Source organism: Onychomys torridus, chromosome 22 (genome assembly GCF_903995425.1).
Source record: "Onychomys torridus chromosome 22, mOncTor1.1, whole genome shotgun sequence".
In the NCBI taxonomy this organism is placed as follows: domain Eukaryota; kingdom Metazoa; phylum Chordata; class Mammalia; order Rodentia; family Cricetidae; genus Onychomys; species Onychomys torridus.
The window spans coordinates 36,603,905-36,625,665 of NC_050464.1; the positions used below are offsets into that span (position 1 = coordinate 36,603,905).

Below are 21,761 nucleotides of genomic sequence, written 5' to 3' on the forward strand. Positions count from 1 at the left end.
GTTAGCTTTTCTTCCTGGGCAACTAATTCTTCCACATCCTTGACCAAAGCACTTTGCCCCTTAAGCTGAGAAGGCCAGCCTTTTTTTGGCTTTGTTGACCAAAGAGACTCAACGTGGGTGGATGGTGGAGGAAGTCACATCCTTAATCTGGATAGATCAGCCAGCCCAACCTTGGCAATCGAGGGGACAGCGGATGCCACGGGAGATCAACTTCCTGTCAGATAAGCCAGAGACCCACCAGCAATGAGGACCAGGTGGATGTGGGAGCCCACGTCCTAACAGAAACTGTCCCGGGGGTAAACAAACAGATTGCAGTGTCCAAAGAAAGGAACACTCTACAAGAGCAAAGGGAACTCAGAATTTCTGTTTAGATGACACTGATGTCGTCATCATGTTCTTTAAAACCTGCTGATGTTGGCCTGGAAGATGAGAATACTGGAGGACAGATGAGAACATGGCAGACTTTGTTCTTAAAGAAGGCTGTGTGTGTGTGTGTGTGTGTATGTATGTGTGTGTGTGTGTGTATGTGTGTGTGTGTGTGTGTGTGTAAGAGAGAGAGAGAGAGTGTCTGATTGTCTGTGTGTGTGTGTCTATGTGTGTCTGTGTCTCTGTGTGTATCTATCTGTCTGTGTGTGTCTGTGTGTGCTCGAGTGTGTATTTCACATGGATGTATAGTGTGTGCAGGTAGATGCACCTCTGCAGGTCACGTAGCAGTCAGGGGTTGATGTTAGGACATGCTCCTCACCACCTCACCACCTTATTGTTTGACACTCCCTGCCCAAGATTTTTTTGAACAAGGGATCCAGAAGTCATCACCCATGAGGATTCCCACCATTCATAATATAAATGTTTCCAGATGATGTCAAGGCATGTGTGCATGCTTATGGTTGAAGCTCTCCTAATATGAATAAAAGCTATGAATCGGAGGTCACCTCTCCATTCTTTCTTCCTCGGGGGTTGTTTCTCACAATGGTTAGCGCATGGATTTTGTCACCAATTTTACCAGGATTGAAGTCCTAGTTCTGACCTGGGTTGGTGATATACACTTTTCATCCCAGCAGTCAGGATGTAGAAGCAAGCACGTCTCTATGATTTCAAGGACAACCTGTTCTACATATCGAGTTCCTGAGCTACACAGTGAGATCCTGTCTCAAAATAAAACCTCCGGCTCACACGCAGACCATCTGGGCAAGCTGTTAAATTCTCAGACTTCTTTTTTCCCTACCTATCTGTAAGGTCAGACTCCTTTTAGATACGTTTCTGTCCGAAGTTATTAACGAAAACAAAAGAGGGTTTCTAGAGTTAGAATCCCAAGAGGAAACTCAAATAACTTAGAGTTCTTTGCAAGGGTAAAATGAGGAAGTGTTTAAGGCCAGTCTAGGCTACATACTAAGACCCTGCCACAGATAAATATTTTGTTCTTTGTGGGTGAGAGACAGAGAAAGAGAGAGAGAGAGAGAGAGAGAGAGAGAGAGAGGCAGAGCAGCCTGTAGAGAAAGAGATCAATTGAAATCTTCCAGTAAGCAGAATAATAGAGCTGAATTCTCTGTAATCCCTTAAATAAAATATCCCTGCCCTACTTTATGGGAATTGAATGGCCACGCGGAACTATTAAACAGGGGTCCCCAAGCTTCGCACCGCCAAAGAATCACCTGGAAAGGTTTATAGGCATTCTTATTCAAAACATGCCCAGAGGATTCCAACTGGGTAAATCAGATGTGAGCCTGGGGATCTGCAGTGTTTCAGCTCTGAACACCACCCCCCCAACCCGGGGCTTTAGATCCCAGTGTTTAAGAGAAGCCTCGTGGTCCAGTCCTGGCAGCCTTCTTCCTCCAAAGTCCAGAGGAAAAGGCACACTAAGGGTAGCCCTTAGCACAGTGGTCAGTTTTCCTTTACATCAGCAAACTCACTGCCCTAATTTCCTCTAAGTCAATGCCAAGGAGGGGAGTAGGGTTACGGACATGTGCCTGTCCCCACGGCAGGCTCTGCTGCAACAATCTGGAAGCCAGCAAGGACTTCATGGAAGGGAAATCTGACAGCAGAGGTCACCGAGCCTGGGTGAGGCAAAGCTATGAAGGTAGATTTCTAAGTTTAATTCAAAACTCCTCTCTAAAGAAAAGGAGAGATTTTTAAAACCGTAAAGTACTTACTTGTCTTTTAAAAACAAGGGAGCCAGGCATGGTGGCACACACACCTTTAGTCCCAGCACTCAGGATGTAGAGGTGGGAGGATCTCTGTGAGTTCAAGGCCAGCCTGGTCTCTATGTAGCTAAAGAGCTCTAGGACAACCCGAACTACATAGCAAGACCCTGTCTCAAAGCAAAACAAATAAAAAACACAAGCAGGAGCTGGAGAGATGGTTCAGTGGTTAAGAGCACTGGCTCACCTTTCAGAGGTCCTGGGTGCCATTCCCAGCACCCAGTCAGGTGGCTCATAACTGTCTGTAAATCCAGTTCCAGGGAATCTGATGCCCTCTTCTGGTCTCCAAGGACACCAGGCATGCACACAGAGCAAACACATATATGCAGACAAAACACTCATACTCAGAAAATACAAGTAAATAAATCCCAACAAACTAATAATAAATGGACTGGAGAGATGGCTCAGAGGCTGAGAGCATTGGCTGCTCTTCCAGAGGAGCTGAGTTCAATTCCCAGCACCCACATCAAGCAGGCCCACAATCACCTACAACTACAGCTCCAAGAGACCCAATACCCTCTTTTGGCCTCCAAGAGCACTGCACCCACATGCAAACACACACCCACATCCATAAATAAAAATAATAAACTTTTTAAAATAAACAAAAATTTGATCTTGGTAGCTATCATGGTGGTACATATCTATAACTCCAGCATTTGAAAGGCAACAAGACCAAGAGTTCAAGGACATCCTCAGCTACATAACAAGTTCAAGATCAGCCTGGGCTAGATGGGTCCTATCTCAAAAAAATTAACCTAAAAAAAAGTAAAAATTAATGTAGCTCAGTGTCAAAGCATCTGCTTGGCATGAGTAATATCCAAGGTTTGGTCCATGGCACTGAAAGTATTATTATTATTACTATTATTATTATTATTATTATTATTATTATTACTATTATTATTATTATGAAAAGTAGTTAGTCTTTATCCTCATCAAGAAAATAATAATCAAGATGGAGAATAGAACTCAAATGGCCTGTGTCTTCATTGTATTTCTTTAAATCCCAAATTGTGATAGTCTTTAAGTAAATTCACAGAAAATTCTTGTTCATCTAGTTCTATAGACCACCTAAGTAAGTGACGTGATGTCTGGGGACAGTTTTATGTCATCAGATTCAGAAGATCTTGGAAGCATGCAAATATTCAATAATTTGCATAGAACAGTACCTTATCAGATGGTTCTGGTCCAAGCAGCATCAGAAACTTCAAGTCTTTCAAAGTCAGGGACTTCTCTGCCCTCAAGTTGCCAGAAAAAGTGCAGAGATGAATCCCACAGATGAAAGGTGGTATTTCTCATCCTGAATAATATATAAATCCCTAGCCCAAGACAACATGTCTGCAGGGTTTAGCTTTCTCCTGAGTACCCTGAAGATTCAAGTGAGCTTTGGCTAGTCTCAGTTTTTCAAAGCACCCTCAGCTCTCAGACCACCTGTAACAGATTCATCTGGGGGCCTTGAAAATGTAGATCTGTGGGTCTCAGACAAGCCCTAGAGTGATCTTGAAATATGTATCACCTCACAAGGGATTGATTCTAAATATTCTAACATCACATAACCACTGCCCTACAGTTTTTACTTAATGAAAAAACATTCTCACCCATGAGCGTGTGCCATAAAACCAGACTGTTTACATGCCTAACATAAGAGATAAAAATGTGTTTTCCTTTTTCTCTACATTCAAGGCAGCACACCTCTGTAGCCAGATGTAGGTTGGTAGAGTACCACACAAAACAAGCAATTCTTAGCAAACACCAACTGGATACCCTGCAATTCAGATACCCGATATCAAGAGGTACAGCCAGATCCCACTGACTGAGTACTCAACTACTCAAGATGTCAGTCCTAAGCCTCCAATTAGATGTGACTTTCTATCAGATAGAGATCAGGGTTCCATGACCCCTCTTCAGACTCCTTTCATTTGTGTAGTTGGTTCACAGGACTCAAGGAAGCACCAATGGGTCCTTACTTGCTATGAAGTACATCACTGAGGAGTGTAGATGAGCATCCTGATGGAAGAGAGAAAAGATGTGAGAGATTCCCTGCCACTCTGGGTGCAACATCCTTCGGGCACAAGTGGGTGGCAATCTAGAAGCTTCTCAGACCCTGTCTCTTTGAAGGGTTACAGGGGCTTCATAATGTTGGCATGAAGAATTATATTAACTCAACCTTCAGCCTATTTCCCTTCCCAGGGAAAAAGAAACAGGGCTGAAAACCACTGACCTTTCATCACATGGTTGGTTTCCATGGCAACAATCCAGCATCACTAGGCTATCTAGGACCAACCAAGAGTTGTCTGCTGGAACAAAAGATAATCTTATTACCCAAGAAATTCCAAGAAAACTTGAAGCTCTATGTCAGGAATGGGGGTCAAAGAGGACAAAGGATTCTCTAGGTGCTGCTGTCGTCTGCAAGGGCTTAGGGGATTTCTCAGCTCCCTGGGGCAGAAGTCATGCCACACCCAAGACACCTGCTGGCACTTCTTCTCCCGCATCTTCTCCTCCTTCCTCATGGCCTGCCTCACGGCCACTTGTCTGATGTTCCATGGGACCAATGGAACTTTGTTGACAGCGGGACAAAGCTTGGGCATAAAGGTAATGACTGTGCTGCTCCACAAATGTGGGAGTCTCGGGTGACCCAACTATGGGACATCTTACATCTTCTCTGGTGTTGAGTGCAATCAAGCTTCATGTTGGAAGTTTCTAGAAGAGGGTGCCATTTTACACACTCAAGCAGATCTGATCAGCCCCAGGCAACCCACACACACACAACACACACATATTTCCAAGAATGGGAAGGGACTGCAAGCCAAGTCACTGGCTGTGTGTAGAGCTCTTGGTGGCTGCCTAAGCAGTACACACTCTAGGCTCACATTAAGAGGGTAAGGGTTGGGTTCCCATCCATGATCATGAATACTGAATGTTGTGGCAGCCAGGTTCTCCGGTCTTTGTGGAATAGCATGGATTTTGCCATTAAGTAAAATATACAATATGATCCCCAGACATTACCTCTATGTGGTCTTGGGGATGTCCAAATGGCTAAAAATTGATTCCTAACTGTATTCAAAGTGATCACTTAGCTGGGCAAGGAGTCACATTCATTTCAATCTCAACTGAGAGTGGAGGATCAGGAGTTTGAAGCCAGTCTGGTACACATAGTGAGATCCTGTCTCATAAAATGAAACACTTCCACAAACTAGTGTTTGCTTGTCATTTGCAGCCACAGAGCCTTTGTGCCCAAAGGTTTCTTTAAGGACTTGCCATCTAAGAAGGGTGGGGGTCCCAGTGCTCTGCACCCAGGAGGTGCAGAGTAAGCAGGTGTTGCCATCTAAGAGGGCCCAGTGTCCCGGGTACCCATCAGGAGGTGCACAGGAACTGTTAACCTACTCTCCATTGTGAAAGCATCTGTCTTGTGCAGCTATGGGCAGGAACCCGTCCTTTCCTGCCCTCAGAATAGGTTGTATCAAGATTGGAAGGACACATGTCATGTTCTGAAGTGGCAAAAAACAAGAACTTGGTCTTTTTTCAAAAGCACACAAGCAAATCTGGGACTGACAAGATGGCTCAGTCGGCAGAGGTGCTTGCCTCCAAGTTTGATGCCCCGAGTTTGATCCCCAGGACCACACGTGGTGGAAGGAAAGAACCAACTCCCACAGTTGTCCTTTGACCTATACACACACGCACACACAGACACACACACACACACACAGACACACACACACACACACACACACACACACACACACACACACACACAAACAGAGAGAGAGAGAGAGAGAGAGAGAGAGAGAGAGAATAAATAAAAGCAAAATTATGTTCTTTGTTGTGTAATTGGACACAGTAAAGACTTCCTGGGTATTGTTTTTATATAAATACATCTTCACTGAAGTTTTTCTGTTCCTAATAAAAATAGAGATATGACCTACTTCTCAAAGATTGGGCGGGCTCAGATAAACTAAGACAGGGAAAAGCCCAAAGCTTAAGTATCCAAAATGGTAGTTTTGTTTGTTTGTTTGTTTGAATTGTGAAAAAAGAATCTAAGCTAGTGGGAGATGATGAAGAGACAGAAACTATCACATACAGTAGCTAAGGGCTGCAATCTCAGCATTGGACAAGCTGAGGCAGGAGAACCACCTCAAGTTTAAGGACAGCCGGGGCTACCGAGGGGTAGTCTGTCTCAAAAAAAAAAAAGGGAAGAACCTCACCAGTGAGCAAGGAAGCGTGGTTTAAAACGTGAGTTCAATGCTGCGTTGTTTTCTCAGCCGGCTGGAAGCGTCGGCAGAAGGTGAAACACTGCCTACTCTACTATTGGTGCAGGAGCAGCTTGGGACTGTCTCCGTGCCTGTCTGGATGGACAGTCACGCCTTTCTACCTGTGGGTCCCTCATCCTTAAATTCAACCACCCTCAGGCCCAAACCGTCTAGAACAATACTGCATCTTCAACACACACACACACACACACACACACACACACACACACACACACACACACGAGCTGACATTTTTCTTGTTATTTCCTAAACAATACAGCATAGCAACCATCTCCACATTGACAGTGTATTCAGAATTATAAATAATCTAGAGATGAGAGGATTCAGGTAGGTTCTGGTTCCTACATGAATAACAAGCCACTTTATGTAGGAAGCTTGGGCTGGGTGGATGGATGCTGGTATTCCTGGGTGTGGGAGGACCCCAGAGCCAACCCCCTTTGAATACAGGGAATAACCGTGTTCCCATGTACCCACCAACACACTCATTCCGCACCTCAAAACCCACTCTAGGGATCAGGAGATGGCTTAGTCAGTACAGTGCTTGTTGTGCGTGCCTGATGTCCCGAGTTCAGATCCCCAGCACCCATGTAAAGATCCAGCTGCCACACATGCTCCTATCACCTCAGCACTGGGAAAGCAGAGACAAGAGGATCCCTGGACTTGCTGGGATCCCTGCCTGTCTGTCCTAGTGGGAAGGCTCTGGGTTCAGTAGAAGGCCTCAACTCAAAAATGAAGGTGAGGAGGTGATTGAGGATACCTGGTGCAACCCGGACCTTCTCACACACACACACACACACACACACACACACACACACACACACACACCGATGCAAACGCACAGAAATGCATGAGAAGCAGTGGTTCTCTGCTCTTGCCACGCTGGGGGCTTTAGCCATATGGTTCACCCTAGGCTAAGCTAGAATCTCCAGCTACAAGGGCAGGCGCAATGGGTTTTAAGGCTCTCTAGGTTATTCTCATATGCAGCCAGGGTTTCTAGCCATGTCTGTGCAAGGATGCTCCAGGAGGCTTTGTCTGGACCAAGGGAAGCCCTTAAAAGAATCTAAATGTCCAGGGGGGCTGGAGAGATGGCTCAGAGGTTAAGAGCACTGACTGCTCTTGCAGAGGTCCTGGGTTCAATTCCCAGCAACCACATGGTGGCTCGCAACCATGTATAATGAGATCTGATTCCCTCTTCTGGCATACAGGCAAACTTGCAGAATGAACACTGTTTATATAATAAATAAAATAAATCTTAAAAAAATAATCTAAATGTCCTTCATGGCACGGATTAAACAAGCAGAGCTTTGTTTAGGGAGGACAGACCCACGGCAACACAAACATGGGAACTTCCTTTCTAAGGCTGCTGCCTGACCTCCTCTCACAGTATCTCTGCATTTGCTACTCCAGCCAATTGGAGTCTTCCGTGGGAGCACCACAAGCATCCTCCTGCTTTGTGGCCCTGACACTTTCTGTCCCCAGCACCTGGAGCCATCTTCCTCTTTTGACCCACACACCTTTGCTTCCATTTCTCCATCAAGTGCTTGTCAACCCCCAGTGGACACTGAATACAACATGATCCCATTAAGTACACACACGTGTACACACGCTACACACACACACACATACACACACACACACACACACACACACACACACACACACACACACACACCCCTGCCTATTCATGGATTTAAACGCAGAAGAAAAGGCCCACAGGATATATACAACCCAACACTGAGAACTAAAAGTCATTAGTGAAGAGAACGAGGCCCTGGGCTGCTCAGTGAATACAATTTCATCTGTATCATTCAGGGATTTTACACAGACCACACATAAAATTAAATACATTTTTCAGGTGGAAAAAAAAATTTTTTCCAAAGGAAGCTGGTGCTTACACTCAAAAGCATAAAAGCCTGCTAGCCCACGTCAGCATCCTCTAGTCAGGGATAGTTCATCAAAGAGCAGCGAGCCTGAAAGTCCATCCCAGAAGTTCAGCCCATTGTCTTTGTCTCTCTCCCTCTCTCTCCTCCTCTCTTTACCACATAGCTCCTGAAGAGCCAGCCATCAGCTGGGAGCATGGAGGATGGTCCTCATCTGCACACACTCCAAGAAGTTTCTGAGGAATGGATCCTTGATTTTAGACTGTGCGATCTTTTCCTCCAGGACTCTCCAGAGGCAGGCCCCTGGCAAATGAACACCAAGTCCGGAACATAGGAAATCAGAGTGGTACAGACATGCCCATCCATGTCACTGAGTGATACACAACAAGAAAATGGCGTCTCCATGTCTCAGTTCGGCAAACCCTTTGCATCCATTCCTCTTCAGTGGGGATGAACTCCAGAAACCTCACAACGTGTCACTGGGAGGTCTGGATTTTGGGGGAGCAGGTGGTTTCCAAGGAGAGCAGTGAATGCTGGTGTTTACAAAATCGAGTACAATCTTTGTAGCATGTTAGAGTTGTCTAGTAAGTTGAACCCATAGGTTTATTTTCCCTATGTTGGAATTTCCCTCCATCTCCCCCAGCAACCCCAGAGTTCATGCAAGACTTTCTAGACTTTTGTCCCATTTTAAATGTTTCCCAATAGTCCACCCCTTTTGCTTATACATGTATTGGCCAGTCGGAGCCTGAAAACAAACCCAGATCCTGGGCATAGGTGCACCCTCTCCACCCCAGATGTGGGAATAAACTAGCTATTTTATGGAATGTGGCTTTCTTTTATACCTATTTCTTTTAGCAAATCTTGAGCAAGAACTTCGATTTTCCTGGATGCTATCTGGAAGAGTCATACCCTTGCATTTTCTTTTCCTGTCCAACCTCAACTGTGAATGCCCTGGCTTCATAATACCATTACCCCACCTGCCGGAGCATGCTAGCTAGCAGAGAGATCTTGCAGTGTGCAAAGCATGGGCCATGGATGGTACTCAAGGTGATTTCTAAGTAATTTATAAATACAATGGTACATAACACTGAATTGTGAAGAATACTTCGTGCTTTATCTCTTCACATTCCTGGTTGCCACAAGGAAAAGTTCTCTCCCGGGTACCCGTGGGTCCTTCACCCCCACCTGCCAGGACAGACGTTGTCCAGCACAGCACTCAGTCCAGATAGAATTTGGTGATAGCATTAGCTTCCACTTTGTGGTTCTCCATGGACTGATGCTCTGTATTATTTGAGTAAGAGGACTCAGTGGTAGATATCAAGTGGTTAATCTAATAGGTAATATTTATGGCAAAAAAAAATCTCCAGAATTAATGTCAAAAACACAGTGACAGTGAATTTGAATAAAGAAAAGAGACCCTGTTCTAACTGAATGAACAAGTGATTGAGAGTCCAAACACCTGTTTCAATGCCTTTGGGGGGGTGGGGTTTTCTTTTGGGGGGGGCTCTCAGGAAACCCAGGCTGGCTTTGAATTGCTATATAGCCAAGGATGACTTTAAAAATGATCCTCCTGCCTCTGCCTCCTGAATGCTGAGATCACAGGCTTCTTCAGCCATGCCCAGCCACTCTGTGTTTACTTATTTGACACTGTGCAAGTTGATTTTAGGCGACTTTCTTTTTCTGAAGAATGGAGATAAGAATGGCTACCTCCTTACCTCATACTGCTATGAACATTAATTGCTATGATAGACGTGCAAGTTGATTTTAGGCGACTTTCTTTTTCTGAAGAATGGAGATAAGAATGGCTACCTCCTTACCTCATACTGCTATGAACATTAATTGCTATGATAGACGTGCCCCTGGCGGGAACTCTACGCACTAAACAAATATGAAGCATGGTGATCGTGGATCTAAGGTGTTTGTGGAAACACTGGACCCTAGCAACAAGAAGAAAACTTGGTAGGCGAGAGATCCTATCTGTCATTTCATCCAGGTGTGTCATGAGCCAGCATTTGTCCCAGGAGGAGACTGACTCTGGGACAGGATTCTCAGTGTACAGGGATGCCAGCGCCATTCCAGCAGATTAGATCCTGTGTCTCACATCTTGTTTGTGTACGTTTGGGTCCCTGGTCTTTTGCCCAATAGAAAGAGTTGCTGAGAACGCAAAATAAAAACGGCTTTAAGTAATCCCATTTACCATGCTGTATGAGTCTGTTTTTCTTGCTGTGTTCACCCTTCTAGAAACTTCCATAATCAAAATGTGCTCATCCACCACAGCCTTCTTCCATAGAGAAAATCATAGACAGGACAGAGGTGGGGCTAGAGAAGCCCCCATTGCTAAACTAGCTTATGCCTGACCTATGAGGCATTTAAAATGTTACTTCAGCTAAAGTCAAAACAAGATGAAACTCTCGTCAGTGGGATCTACAGGGTTAAGAGGGGCTCTGAGCTGTGTTGGCCCCTAGGGCTCTAAGCACCAGAATCAATATGGGACAGTTCTCCTCCTTAGAGTATTTTTACAAAGTCTAGATGTCCCTCTCCCCTGGAATGTATCTCCATTGTCAACTTGATGGGATCTACAGTCGCCTGGAAGAGAAAAAGCCTGGGGAAAGACTTGAGGGATTATCTCTATTAGGTAACTGAGATGGAAAGGTACAGCCACTGTGAGCAGCAGCATTCCACAGGCAGGGTCCTGGAGTGAATGAAAAAGTGCAAGTCAGGAAGAAGGGAGCTGAGCACAAACTCTTCTCCTCTCTCCCTCCCTCCCCCAACCCCCCCCCCCCCACTGTGGGAGCCCGAAGAGGTTTCCCAGTGAGATCTGGGCTTGCTTTACCCAGCAGGTCTGCATAAGGGGATGATTTGACCATGGGCGTGGTTACCAGGTGTTTGGAAGGGTCTACACTTGGCTGTGTGGTGTGCATTGATCTAGCAAGGAGGAGGTCTTTTGGCCCACCCCGTGGCATTGTTATAAAAAGTCCTTTTGAAGAGGCAGAAGGGGCCGTTGAATATTGACCCAGGTCCTCCCAAAGCTATCCTGTGTTTCTGTCTGTCTCCTCTCCGCTATTTTTTTTTTTTATCTAAAATGTTTCTTATTCCTCTCAACTCCTCATAGGACCCCTATAAAAAGGTGGGAGCTGGCCTTGCACACCCCACTTCCTGAGGAAGGAATGTAACCAGCTCGCTCTCCTGGTGCTGGGATCCCCTTACCATGAGGGGCTGTACCCTCTGTGAGCCCAGAACAAGCTCTTCCTCTCTTCAGTTGCCACTGTCAGGGAATTTCATTACACCAACAGGAAAAGGAACCAGGACATCAGCCAAGGGGATCCTTCCACCAGCCAATGATACAAACAGGCCGAAGCAAAAAGCGGGGTTCACTGTTTGTGTAACTGAAAAACTCCAGGGAGGGGAATGTGAGAATGGCTAGATAATGGTGTTCTGTGTTGTTGGAAACATTCCCTGACTGTCCTTCAGCCCCAGCTCGTGTTTGTTCTAGGTTCATAGTGGAGAGATGGCTGCCAACAGCTCTGGACTTTTCCCTACTGTCTTAGCGACACCCATGGAGCTGAAGTGTTTCCTTCCATAATTACTGGGTGGGAGAATTAACTGTACAGGATAATGGACAATTGGTCAGAAACGGGGGTGGGGGGAGCCCATAGAGTATCCAACCATCATCAAGCAGGTGTGTCCAATACACACTGATGCTGCAGCCAGGAGTGTGAAAGTCTCTCCCTTCCCTCTCTTCGGACCACCAGAGCTCAGTGTGAGGTTAGGGGCACTCCATCTCCACAGATGGACGGTGTGGGAAAGGTGACTCCCCAGAGAAAAACCAGAGAGCTTTTACCAGAAGGAAAGACAGACGCTGGGCAGAAGAACTCAAAGCACTGTCCACATCGGGCCTTCTGCTCTAGCTCCACCTTCCAAGAGCAGGAGCACCTTCAGAGCCATGGCCCAACTGTGTTGAGACTCATCTGGCCGGCATTCACTGGGCACCTGCTCAAGCCCAGAAACCGGACTTGGCTTTGAAATTCGAATCCCACTCAGGGAGCCCCCGGGAAGTCTGCTCACCGCCTGATGGGGGCCAGAGGCAAAGGCAGGCATGGAAGGAAGCTGTGAGGGACTCACACACACAAAGCACTCTGCAGTAGGGAGAGTCAGTGTCTGTGAGGCGCTGACGTCCAGGGAGCACAGATCCCACCGGCCGCTCTGCGCACAGCTCGGGCTGACGACGTCTTGAAGCGGCTCTGGCCCTGCCCACAAGTTACAGGCCGGAGCAGATGCAGACATCAAAATCGCTGGCCTCAGCTCCTGGATCAGCAAATTAGCTCTGGCACACGGCAGGACAGCTGCAATCAGCAAAACAGCTCTCTGCACGTATCCTGATATGTGTAACCCTAGACCCATGCTGCTAAATATAAGAGACAGTCTAGGGCTACCGACTACTTCCCTGATCTAAAATAGCATCCATATTCATGGTTTACTATCAATCCTGAAAAAAATACATGTTCCTGTTATTATTAGCCACTGGGAGTTATCTTAAAAGTAGAGGCCTACATCCAGACCTCTAATCCCTGTTCTACCGAACCCAGAATTATAGAGGCCATTTAAGTGCTACTTGTCATCACGGAGAAGTCCCACAGAAGGAATCCCTCTCCCATCTCCTGATGCTGCCTCAAAGTGTTCACTCCGGGGGGGGGGGGGGCACACAGATTTCATAGAAATAGGAACAAGTTGTCTGACTGCATAGAAGATAGAAGGGTAACAAAGGACCTGATGAGCAGCATGAGAGAGGACCTCACACAAATTGCCACAAATAAGAGAGAAGGTCAATAAAAATTCTAATGTCCATCAAAACATTTTTTTTTTTCCAAGACAGGGTTTCTCTGTGTAGCCTTGGCTGTCCTGGATCTCCCTCTGTTGACCAGGCTGGTCTCGAACTCACAGAGATCCGCCTGCCTCTGCCTCCTGAGTGCTGGGATTAAAGGCGTGCGCCACTGCCTCCTGGTGATGTTGGTCTTGTTGGAGGAAACAGGTCACTGTGGGGGTGGACTTTGAGGTCTCCTTTGCTCAAACTTCATTCAGTGTGTCACTCTGACCACATCCTATTGAGTTCATATCAAGATGTAGCCAGCACCATGTCTGCCCGCATACCACCATGTCCCACCATAACGATAATGGACTAAACCTCTGACACTGTAAACCACCCAATTAAAAGTTTTCCTTTCTAAGAGTTGTCATGATCATGGTGTCTCTCCACAGAAGTAGAAACCCTAAGACAAGCCCCCTTCTCTCAGATGACTCTAGCTTGTGTCAAGTTAACATAACTGGCCAAGAGAACCAACTCCTCAAAGTTCTACTGTGGCCACCACATGAACGCCATGAGACAGGTAAACCCACATTATGCAACATACATACACATGCACACATACATATTAGTTAATCATAGATAAACACAGTAAATGCTAAAGACAATTTGTGTAATTTTCATTTGGAGCCAGTTTTCTCAGGCATAATATAATTAATATAAGCTCTCTGGCGGGAGGGGCCGCACTGAGCGTGTTCACCTCTGATTCCTAGAAGAGTCAGGAGTTGGCACAAAGACTTCCCATGAACATTTATTGGGTGGATGATGGATGGATGGATGGAAGGATGGATGGATGGAAGGATGGATGGATAAGAGGGTGGATGGAAGGATGGATGGATGGAAGGATGGATGGATAAGAGGGTGGATGGAAGGATGGATGGATGGAAGGATGGATGGATAAGAGGGTGGATGGAAGGATGGATGATGAATGGATGAGTGAGTGAAGCAGAAATGGAAGAAAATGTAATCGGAGGTTTCTCCACCATCTTGTCATTGTTAACCAACAGAAAACCCAAAATTTAAGTCAAGGTGAAGCTAAACCTAAGTATTAGCTAAACAGTCCATCTCAAAACACATTCACTTTTTCTATCATTTATCACAATTCAGCAGAAGGACAAAATGAAAATGCATCTAAGTTATTTCAAGATAAAGCGCCTATAAATCTCCTGTCTGAGTGGCCTTTCCCAAGCCTCCTTTGGGTTTAGGCTGCCCTCTAGTGGGGAGCAATGGAAACAGGCACTCTAGGGTGTTGCTTTGCTAAAAGGCACTGGAAAGGAATTGTGTTGCCAAAGTTCCTTCCTGGGGGTGGGGGCAAGAAATAAAGGGGTGGGGGAGAGATGTAACCAATATCTACCTCTTTCCTAAGGACCCAACGGCAAACCCAGGCACAAATCAGCCAAAGTTCACTCTGGGGAACCGAGGAGTTTATCGGGCTTCCTTATAGAGCATATGTGAGGGGTACTTACAGGGGTGTGGGTGTTCCTCCCCCCTCAACATGCCTCACCTGGAAAGGACAAGAGTTTCCTCTAACATAGACTCCCTACCCTACTCTACTCTTTCTTCCATATGTACCCTACACACACACACACACACACACACACACACACACACACACACCACCTCCCCCAGGTCACATGCAATGAAGCTAGGCTGTCTACAGCAGGTGGGAGTGCACCCCACCTGTACCCACATGTACACCTGTACCCACATCCTCACCTGTGCCCCACCCCACCCCGCCCCTATATGTAAACCAACAAGCCCAGCTGGGATGATCTGCTAAGAGGGGCCGGCCTGCTGAATGCCCCAAGATGGCAATTACTTCCCTCAGAGGGCGTCTGCTCAAACGAAACGGCATGGGTTTGATACAGAAAAGAAGCAACAGGAGGCTAGGCATGTGGGTGGGTGGTTCAGTCCATGTTTACATGTGCAGTTGAACCCCAGACAAAAGGAACCATAAAATGCAAATTAGCCTCCGTATGTTTTTGATGTATCAGTGCAGGGAACTGGCTCATCAGCATCAGGTATTGAGTACTTGGTGATGCATTACAGCATCAAACATGCTTAGGAACCAGCTGAGGGGGGGGGCTCATTTGCTCACCTGGGTCACTAGTGAAAATCACTGCGGTACAGGCCACCACTTTTGAACTAGACTTTTGGCTGATCACCACGGTGGTTTTCAGACTAACTCACTGATGGGTCTCTAGCCTGGAATGCCACAAGAGTGGCACAGAGACAGCCATTCACACCGCTGTTCCTTAGAAATGCCTGATGAAGATAAGGTAATCAAATTCCAGTATTATAGAAGACAGAGGCCAGCCACAGAGCTGGGGGAGATGGTGAACTCCTGAAGAAGAGCTGAGTTCAATTCCTCAACATCCACATAAAACCCAGGTGTGGCCATACACAAACTGTTACGGGCGGAGATGGGAGGAAGGAGAAGGTGGAGGCTTGGTGGTGATCAGCCTAGCTCAGGCTCCCTGTCTCCAGGAAGCAAAGCAAAGAATGCTAGAGCAAGATGCCCCATGGCCTTCTCTGGCTTCCACGGGGACAGGAACATGCACATGTGCCTGAACCCACGTACCAATGCACATACAACACACACATTTCAAAACAATCGACCCCATTGCTCTGCAGTCTCCATATTCATCAACAGTGTTTGTGATGTATCTTTCCAGAACTTTCCAACCTCAAGAATGATGATGAAGTGCCAATCATTGAGTGTTTTCTAGGGTCAAAAGCTAACCCCTTCTCATGAACGTTGACAATTTTGTGTTGGGAGCACATTCATGGCTGGATAGCTGGCCCGGACTGCAGGGGGCAATGTACCTGAAGGTTTTTATTTGGGGAGGGGTTCAAGAGAGACCCCAGAATGGATTGCTAGGGAGTAAGTATGCATTAGAAGAGCTATTAACACCATGGGCAGAGTGGCAACAGCATGTTGGGGCCTCAGAGGAAAGCTCAGTCCCAGCAGCAGAGACTAATAGCGTGCACACACGGCAGAAGTAGTCTCTCCTTATACATCTCTGAGGATGAGGGAAGCTTTCACAGCTCAAGCTTGAATCTAGGCTCCCGATTCCCAAGCAGGACTCGGGGATGGTGGGGCGGGGGAGGCAGGGCTCACCAATACCCCTTTATATAAACTCAGTTCCCGTGGGAGAGATACTGGCAACAGGAAGTCTGTTAGCCAGGGACTCACAGAAGGTGTCTCTGTAGACTGCCTGTGGGTACCCGTGAGACGAGAAGGCTGCTGGGTTCTGACGTTACATTCTCTGAAGTACCATGGGAGGCATCTTTAAAAGCATGCTGTCTGTGGTCTACCCATTCTTTACTTTTTGGTGTCTTGGCAACTGTCCTAGTTAGGGTTTCTATTGCTGTGAAGAGACACCATGACCACAGCAACTCTTACAAAGGAAAAACATTTAATTGGGGTGGCTTACATTTTCAGACGTTTAGTCCATTTATTATCATGGTGCGACATGGTGATGTGCAGGCCGACATGATACTGGAGAAGTAGCCAAATGTCCTACATCTTGGCTTGCAAGCAACAAGAAATGGTCTGAGACACCGGACCATACATGAGACCTCAGAGCCCGCCTCCACATTGACGGCACATCTCCTCCAACAAAGCCACATTGTGCTTATGTGATTATAGGGGCCAATTACATTCAAACTGCCACAGCAACCATTTGCAAAAAGCAGCCCAAGTTCCTCTGCAGCTCTGAAGCCTCACTCTAATTCTATTACTTTCGGAAAGTAACTTTCATCTCAACACATACACAAAGGAGGGAAGCAGGTATGTGCCCCCTTACTAAGAGCCAAACACAGCTCAGAAAAGACCTCACTGTGTGAAACCTCATCGCTCTGTACAGAGGAACTGCCAAATCAGAAAGGGGATCCCAGGAAGAGTTAGCTGAGACACCAGAAACGAAGAAACAAAAACAAACAAAACATACTGTTGAGGCTTTCAGCTTCAGATATCTTTAGACTGCTTTTCAGTTCTTAAAAGCTTGTACTGAATGTGTGTGTGTGAGAGTGTGTGTGTGTGTGTGTGTGTGTGTGTGTGTGTGTGTGTGTACATGCGCGCGCTCAAGGAGACCAAATCTACCAGAACTGGAGTTGTAGGCAGTTGTGAGCATCCCTACCTGGATGCTTACATCTGGTCCTCTTGAAGAGCAGCAAGTGCCCTTGACCCTGGGCCATCTCTCCAGCCCCAGACAACTCTTTGCATCAGAAGTGACCACATTAAAATACTGAGTCACTGAAAGCCACACCCCCTTCTCCAGTGCACACCAGGTAAGCCCCTCCACCACTCACTCCCTGACCAAACTCATCCATCGCTGCCCCTTCCCTGACTGCTCACAAAATGGATAACAGACACTCAACGATGATGAGGTGACTCTTTAGCAGCCTTTGCCTCCTCGAAGGGAGCGGTCATTATGTTTGCGGCCTTGATTCAATCATATGAAATCAGTATTATGTTTGTGGCCTTGATTCAGTCATGTGAAGTCAGCGTGTCAATCTGAGGCTGCACTTTCTAAGTTCTGCTGCTTTGTTATGCTTTGTGTAACAACACTGGAATAACATTTGTACAAAACTTTTAAAAAAATCTTTTTATTTTGAAACTTTGCACTTTGGGGGACCCAGGTATCCCAGCCACCCGATCTGTCTGTGAGGATTCTCTATGGCCTGTGAGCAGACAATGTGCTGCTTTTCCTCACCCAATCTCCACTTTTTAAAATGATTTATTTTTATTTTATGTATTTGGATGTCTGTGCACCACATGTGTGCAATGCCTGTAGAGGCCAGAAGGGGGCATCAACTTCTCCAGAACTGGAGTCACAGATGGTTGTGAGCAGACATGTCGGTGCTGGGAACTGAACCCAGATCCTGAGGAAGAGCAGCCAGAGCTCTTAACCACTGAGCCATCTCTCCAGCCACCAATAAATACTTTGTCTTGTCTTGTCTTGTCTTGTCTTGTCTTGTCTTGTCTTGTCTTGTCTTGTCTTGTCTTGTCTTGACAAGGTTTCTCTATGTAGCCCTGGCTGTCCTGGAACTTGCTTTGTAGACTAGGTTTGCCTTGAACTCACAGAGATCTGTCTGCCTCTGCCTCCTAAGTGCTGGGATCAAAGGTGTACACCACCACTGCCTGGCCCAACAGATACTTTTAGGTGAGGTTTCTGTAATATCTGTTAGTAGAGCCTGAAGGTTATTGGCTTTAAATGTGTTCACTTTGGTTGAGGTCTCTTTGGAGTCAATGGAGAGAGTTGAAGCTATTTTTGATACTGAGATATTGACAAGTGTCTTTTTTGAACAAAAGAAAAGGATAAGGAGCACAATGAGCTTGGGCACAGCCTTATCTAGCATGCACAAAGCCACAGATTTGATCTCCAGTACTGTCAATGAGAACAAGTACCACAAAAAGTGACCCCACAAAGACACTAAGTAGACATCTGTAAATGGGGAGTCCACCCTACCCGGACTTTCCACACAGGCCAGCAGCTGATACAAATGTTAGTTCTGTCCATGAAATGTAACATAATACAGAAAGATTCCAATCAGTAGTGATCCAGACCTCTGGTCCTCAACTTTATCTCTTTGAGATCTTACAGGGTGTATGTCTGTGGGGAGCCTGCACCTACTTTTTCCTTCAGGGTTCTCTTGAGGAGGAAGAAGTGAGAAATATGTAGATAGAAATATAGGGGAGAGAGACAGTTAGAAACATAGGATAGCCTTGGGAGGGCCTGGGTCAACACCCACCAGCCCCTTCTGTCCCTACTAAAGGGCTTTTAAAAGAATGCCAAGGGGTGGAGCAAAAGACACCCCTCCCAGCACAGCCAAGTGCAGACCATCCCAGACATCTGTAACCATGCACGTGGTCCAGCCATCCCCCAATGCAGCCCTGCTGTGTAAAGCAAGCTCAGATCTCACTAGGAAACCTTTGTGGGCTCCCACATATGTTCAAGTCAGTTTTGAGAATACAGTGCAGCATTATTTCAGACTACCTCCAATCTATCTTCTAAGGTGTACATCCATCCAATGCCTTCAGAGGATGCAAGAACAAGCAGACAAACTGAGCCTTAAAATACACCTAGGTCCATAATGACCAAGATGTCTGTCTTTGACATTTCAGTGTGATTTCCTGGAATTTAATTATTAGCATCATGTTTTGGGCAGATGCCAAGCTACCTCTAATTCTTTTTTAAAAAATGATTCATCAACTATTGGGAGTTGGTTCTTTCTACCAATTAGGCCCTGGGGATTGAACTCCAGTCGTCAGGCCTGGCTGCAAAGGCCTTTACCCACTTAGCCATCTCTCCAGCCAATCCCTCTGACTCTTAGGTTGTTTGGTCCTCTTGGAAAGGGGCTAGTGGCTAGCATTAGCCTATGAGGTAAAGTTCTACAAATCAGGAAGACATGCCCTTTCCCTCAGACAACATAGTCTTGAGAAGAGAGCTGCGCCAGAATCTCAGCACCCATTTACCTTCTGCAGCAGGCATCCCTGAGCAGGGCTCACCCCGGAAACCAGATCGTCTCATTGAAAACCCTGACCAACATCTTCAGGATATGCGCGTGGTGTCTGGCATCCTGGGATTGTGCCTTCACCGTTCTATGAGTAAGAGCAGAGGCTTCTTGGCACATCAGAGCATGTGCAGAGCTCAGAGAGGCACCTTCAGCCCTGTGCTATTCTCAGCTGTCCAGTTGTTTCTGAAAAGAACCCACAGCCCCTGGGCTCCTCGCCGCCTACATGAGGACGTCGTCAGAACCGAGGTTGGGAGCACAGCTCATCTGTTCCAGCTTGGCTTATTCAGTCCAGCAGGCACATTCAACAGTCCTGACTCCACTGAGTAAATTCGGACTGTTGGTCATTCGTTCCAGCAAATCTTCCCTGGCCCACAGCCCTTCCCCTGGCTCAGGCAGAGTCCCTTGCCTACCTGTCCCTTTGCCTTCCTATGGCCTGCTCCTCTTCTATGCTGTATTCCTTAAGAATTTGGAGCATATCTTATTGATTGTTGCTCATAGCCTCAATGGCAAAAGAAAGAGAAAGAAAGAAAGAGAAAAAGAAGTCTATAAACACATAAGCTAAAAAGCAAAAGCCTTCCTTCTGTCTTTTCCTATTTCAATCTCGCTCCTCCCCTCACCAAGGGGATCATCCACACAGTGTTTGTTACATATCCTTCCAGAACCTTCTACCTTCAAGAATGAGGATACTAATAGAAGTGCCAAGCACTGCGTGTGTCCTCGGGTCAAATGCTGACCATTTTTCATGGATGTTCTTAAGTGAGTTACAAAGCAGGCCTATAAGACTGGTGTTCTTTCTATGGTCGTTTCCCAATAGAAGCCACTGTGGAACTTACTAGATGTTAAAATCAGAGTTTGAACTCAGGCAGGCTGACTTCAGAGCCCATGCTCACCTGTTATTTTTGTCAGTAAACACATTTTCATACTTTTTCTTTACTCTTATAAAGAGTGTGTGTGTGTGTGTGTGTGTGTGTGTGTGTTCACCAGCATGTAGGTGCAGTGCCACAGCACGTGTTTGGAGGTCAGAGGACAACTCTGTGGAGCTTGGGGATGGAACTCAAGTTGTCTTACTGGCTTGGCAAGTACCTTTACTGAACCATCTTATCTTGAAGCTCCCCACACACACACAAACACACACACACACACACACACACACACACACACACACACACACTTACCCATCTTTGAGATTAGCTACCACTCTGTAACCCAAGCTGGCCTCAAACTCATGACCACCCTCCCTGATCCTTCTCTCTTGCTAGGATTTCAGGGGTGTCCCATTACATCCTGCTATTGACTTTTTTAAAAATGTTGTTTCAATATGCTATAAAATGCAGTTATCTGTTCTTGCACCAAAAAACTTCTGGGGTTTTAAATTTCTCTATTTCATCAAATCTAAGATTCTTTTATGGCTAGAAGCATCCAATTTCAGAGAGATAAGATGTCTTAAAATGTGCATCTTAGAATTAGTACAATAATTAGAATTAATGCTTCAAAAAGCATGCTTGTACATAATTTTCAAGTGTGAATTTTTAAAGTAATTCACTAGAAGTATAATTGTCCATAAAAATGAAGATTCTTTTTTTTTTTTTTTTTTAACATAGATACTGTCAAATTCCCTCTAGAAGACCATATGTCAGTCATCAGGGTCTCTGGTTCCCTTAACAAAAATGTGTCACATTGCAACTAATAAAAAAAAGTACTAAATAAATGTTCAGTGGATGAAATGCAAGACATGGGCTAGCAAATTGATTGCATTTAAAATAATAATAAACACACGGCAATGTCTTTTTTTTTTTTAAATGACTGACAGTGTGGAAGATGAGAACATTTTAGTAAAAGGGTCTGTATTTCTACTAAAGCACTAAACACTAACACATTTTATGTGATGTGTCCATGGCGCCTTTCAAAATGACTTACCAACAGGTCGTGCTCTCAACTTAAACAACAACAACAACAAAAAAAAAAACCCCACGCTTATAACGTCAGTGTTAAGCCCCCAAAGCCCCTACAGGAAAAAAAATTTCCCAGAAATCTT

General features: G+C 45.9%; 1 protein-coding gene across 1 annotated transcript in view; it reads left to right on the plus strand.

The window, feature by feature from the left end:
• Tmem233 (transmembrane protein 233) overlaps positions 1-9,167 on the plus strand; it is a 38,055-nt gene extending 28,888 nt beyond the window's left edge. The window contains exon 3 of the mRNA XM_036172561.1: positions 8,510-9,167. Coding sequence (XP_036028454.1) covers positions 8,510-8,516 — 7 coding nt within the window. The 3' untranslated portion in view covers positions 8,517-9,167. The remainder of the gene's footprint in view (positions 1-8,509) is intronic.
• The last annotated feature ends 12,594 nt before the right edge of the window (positions 9,168-21,761 follow it).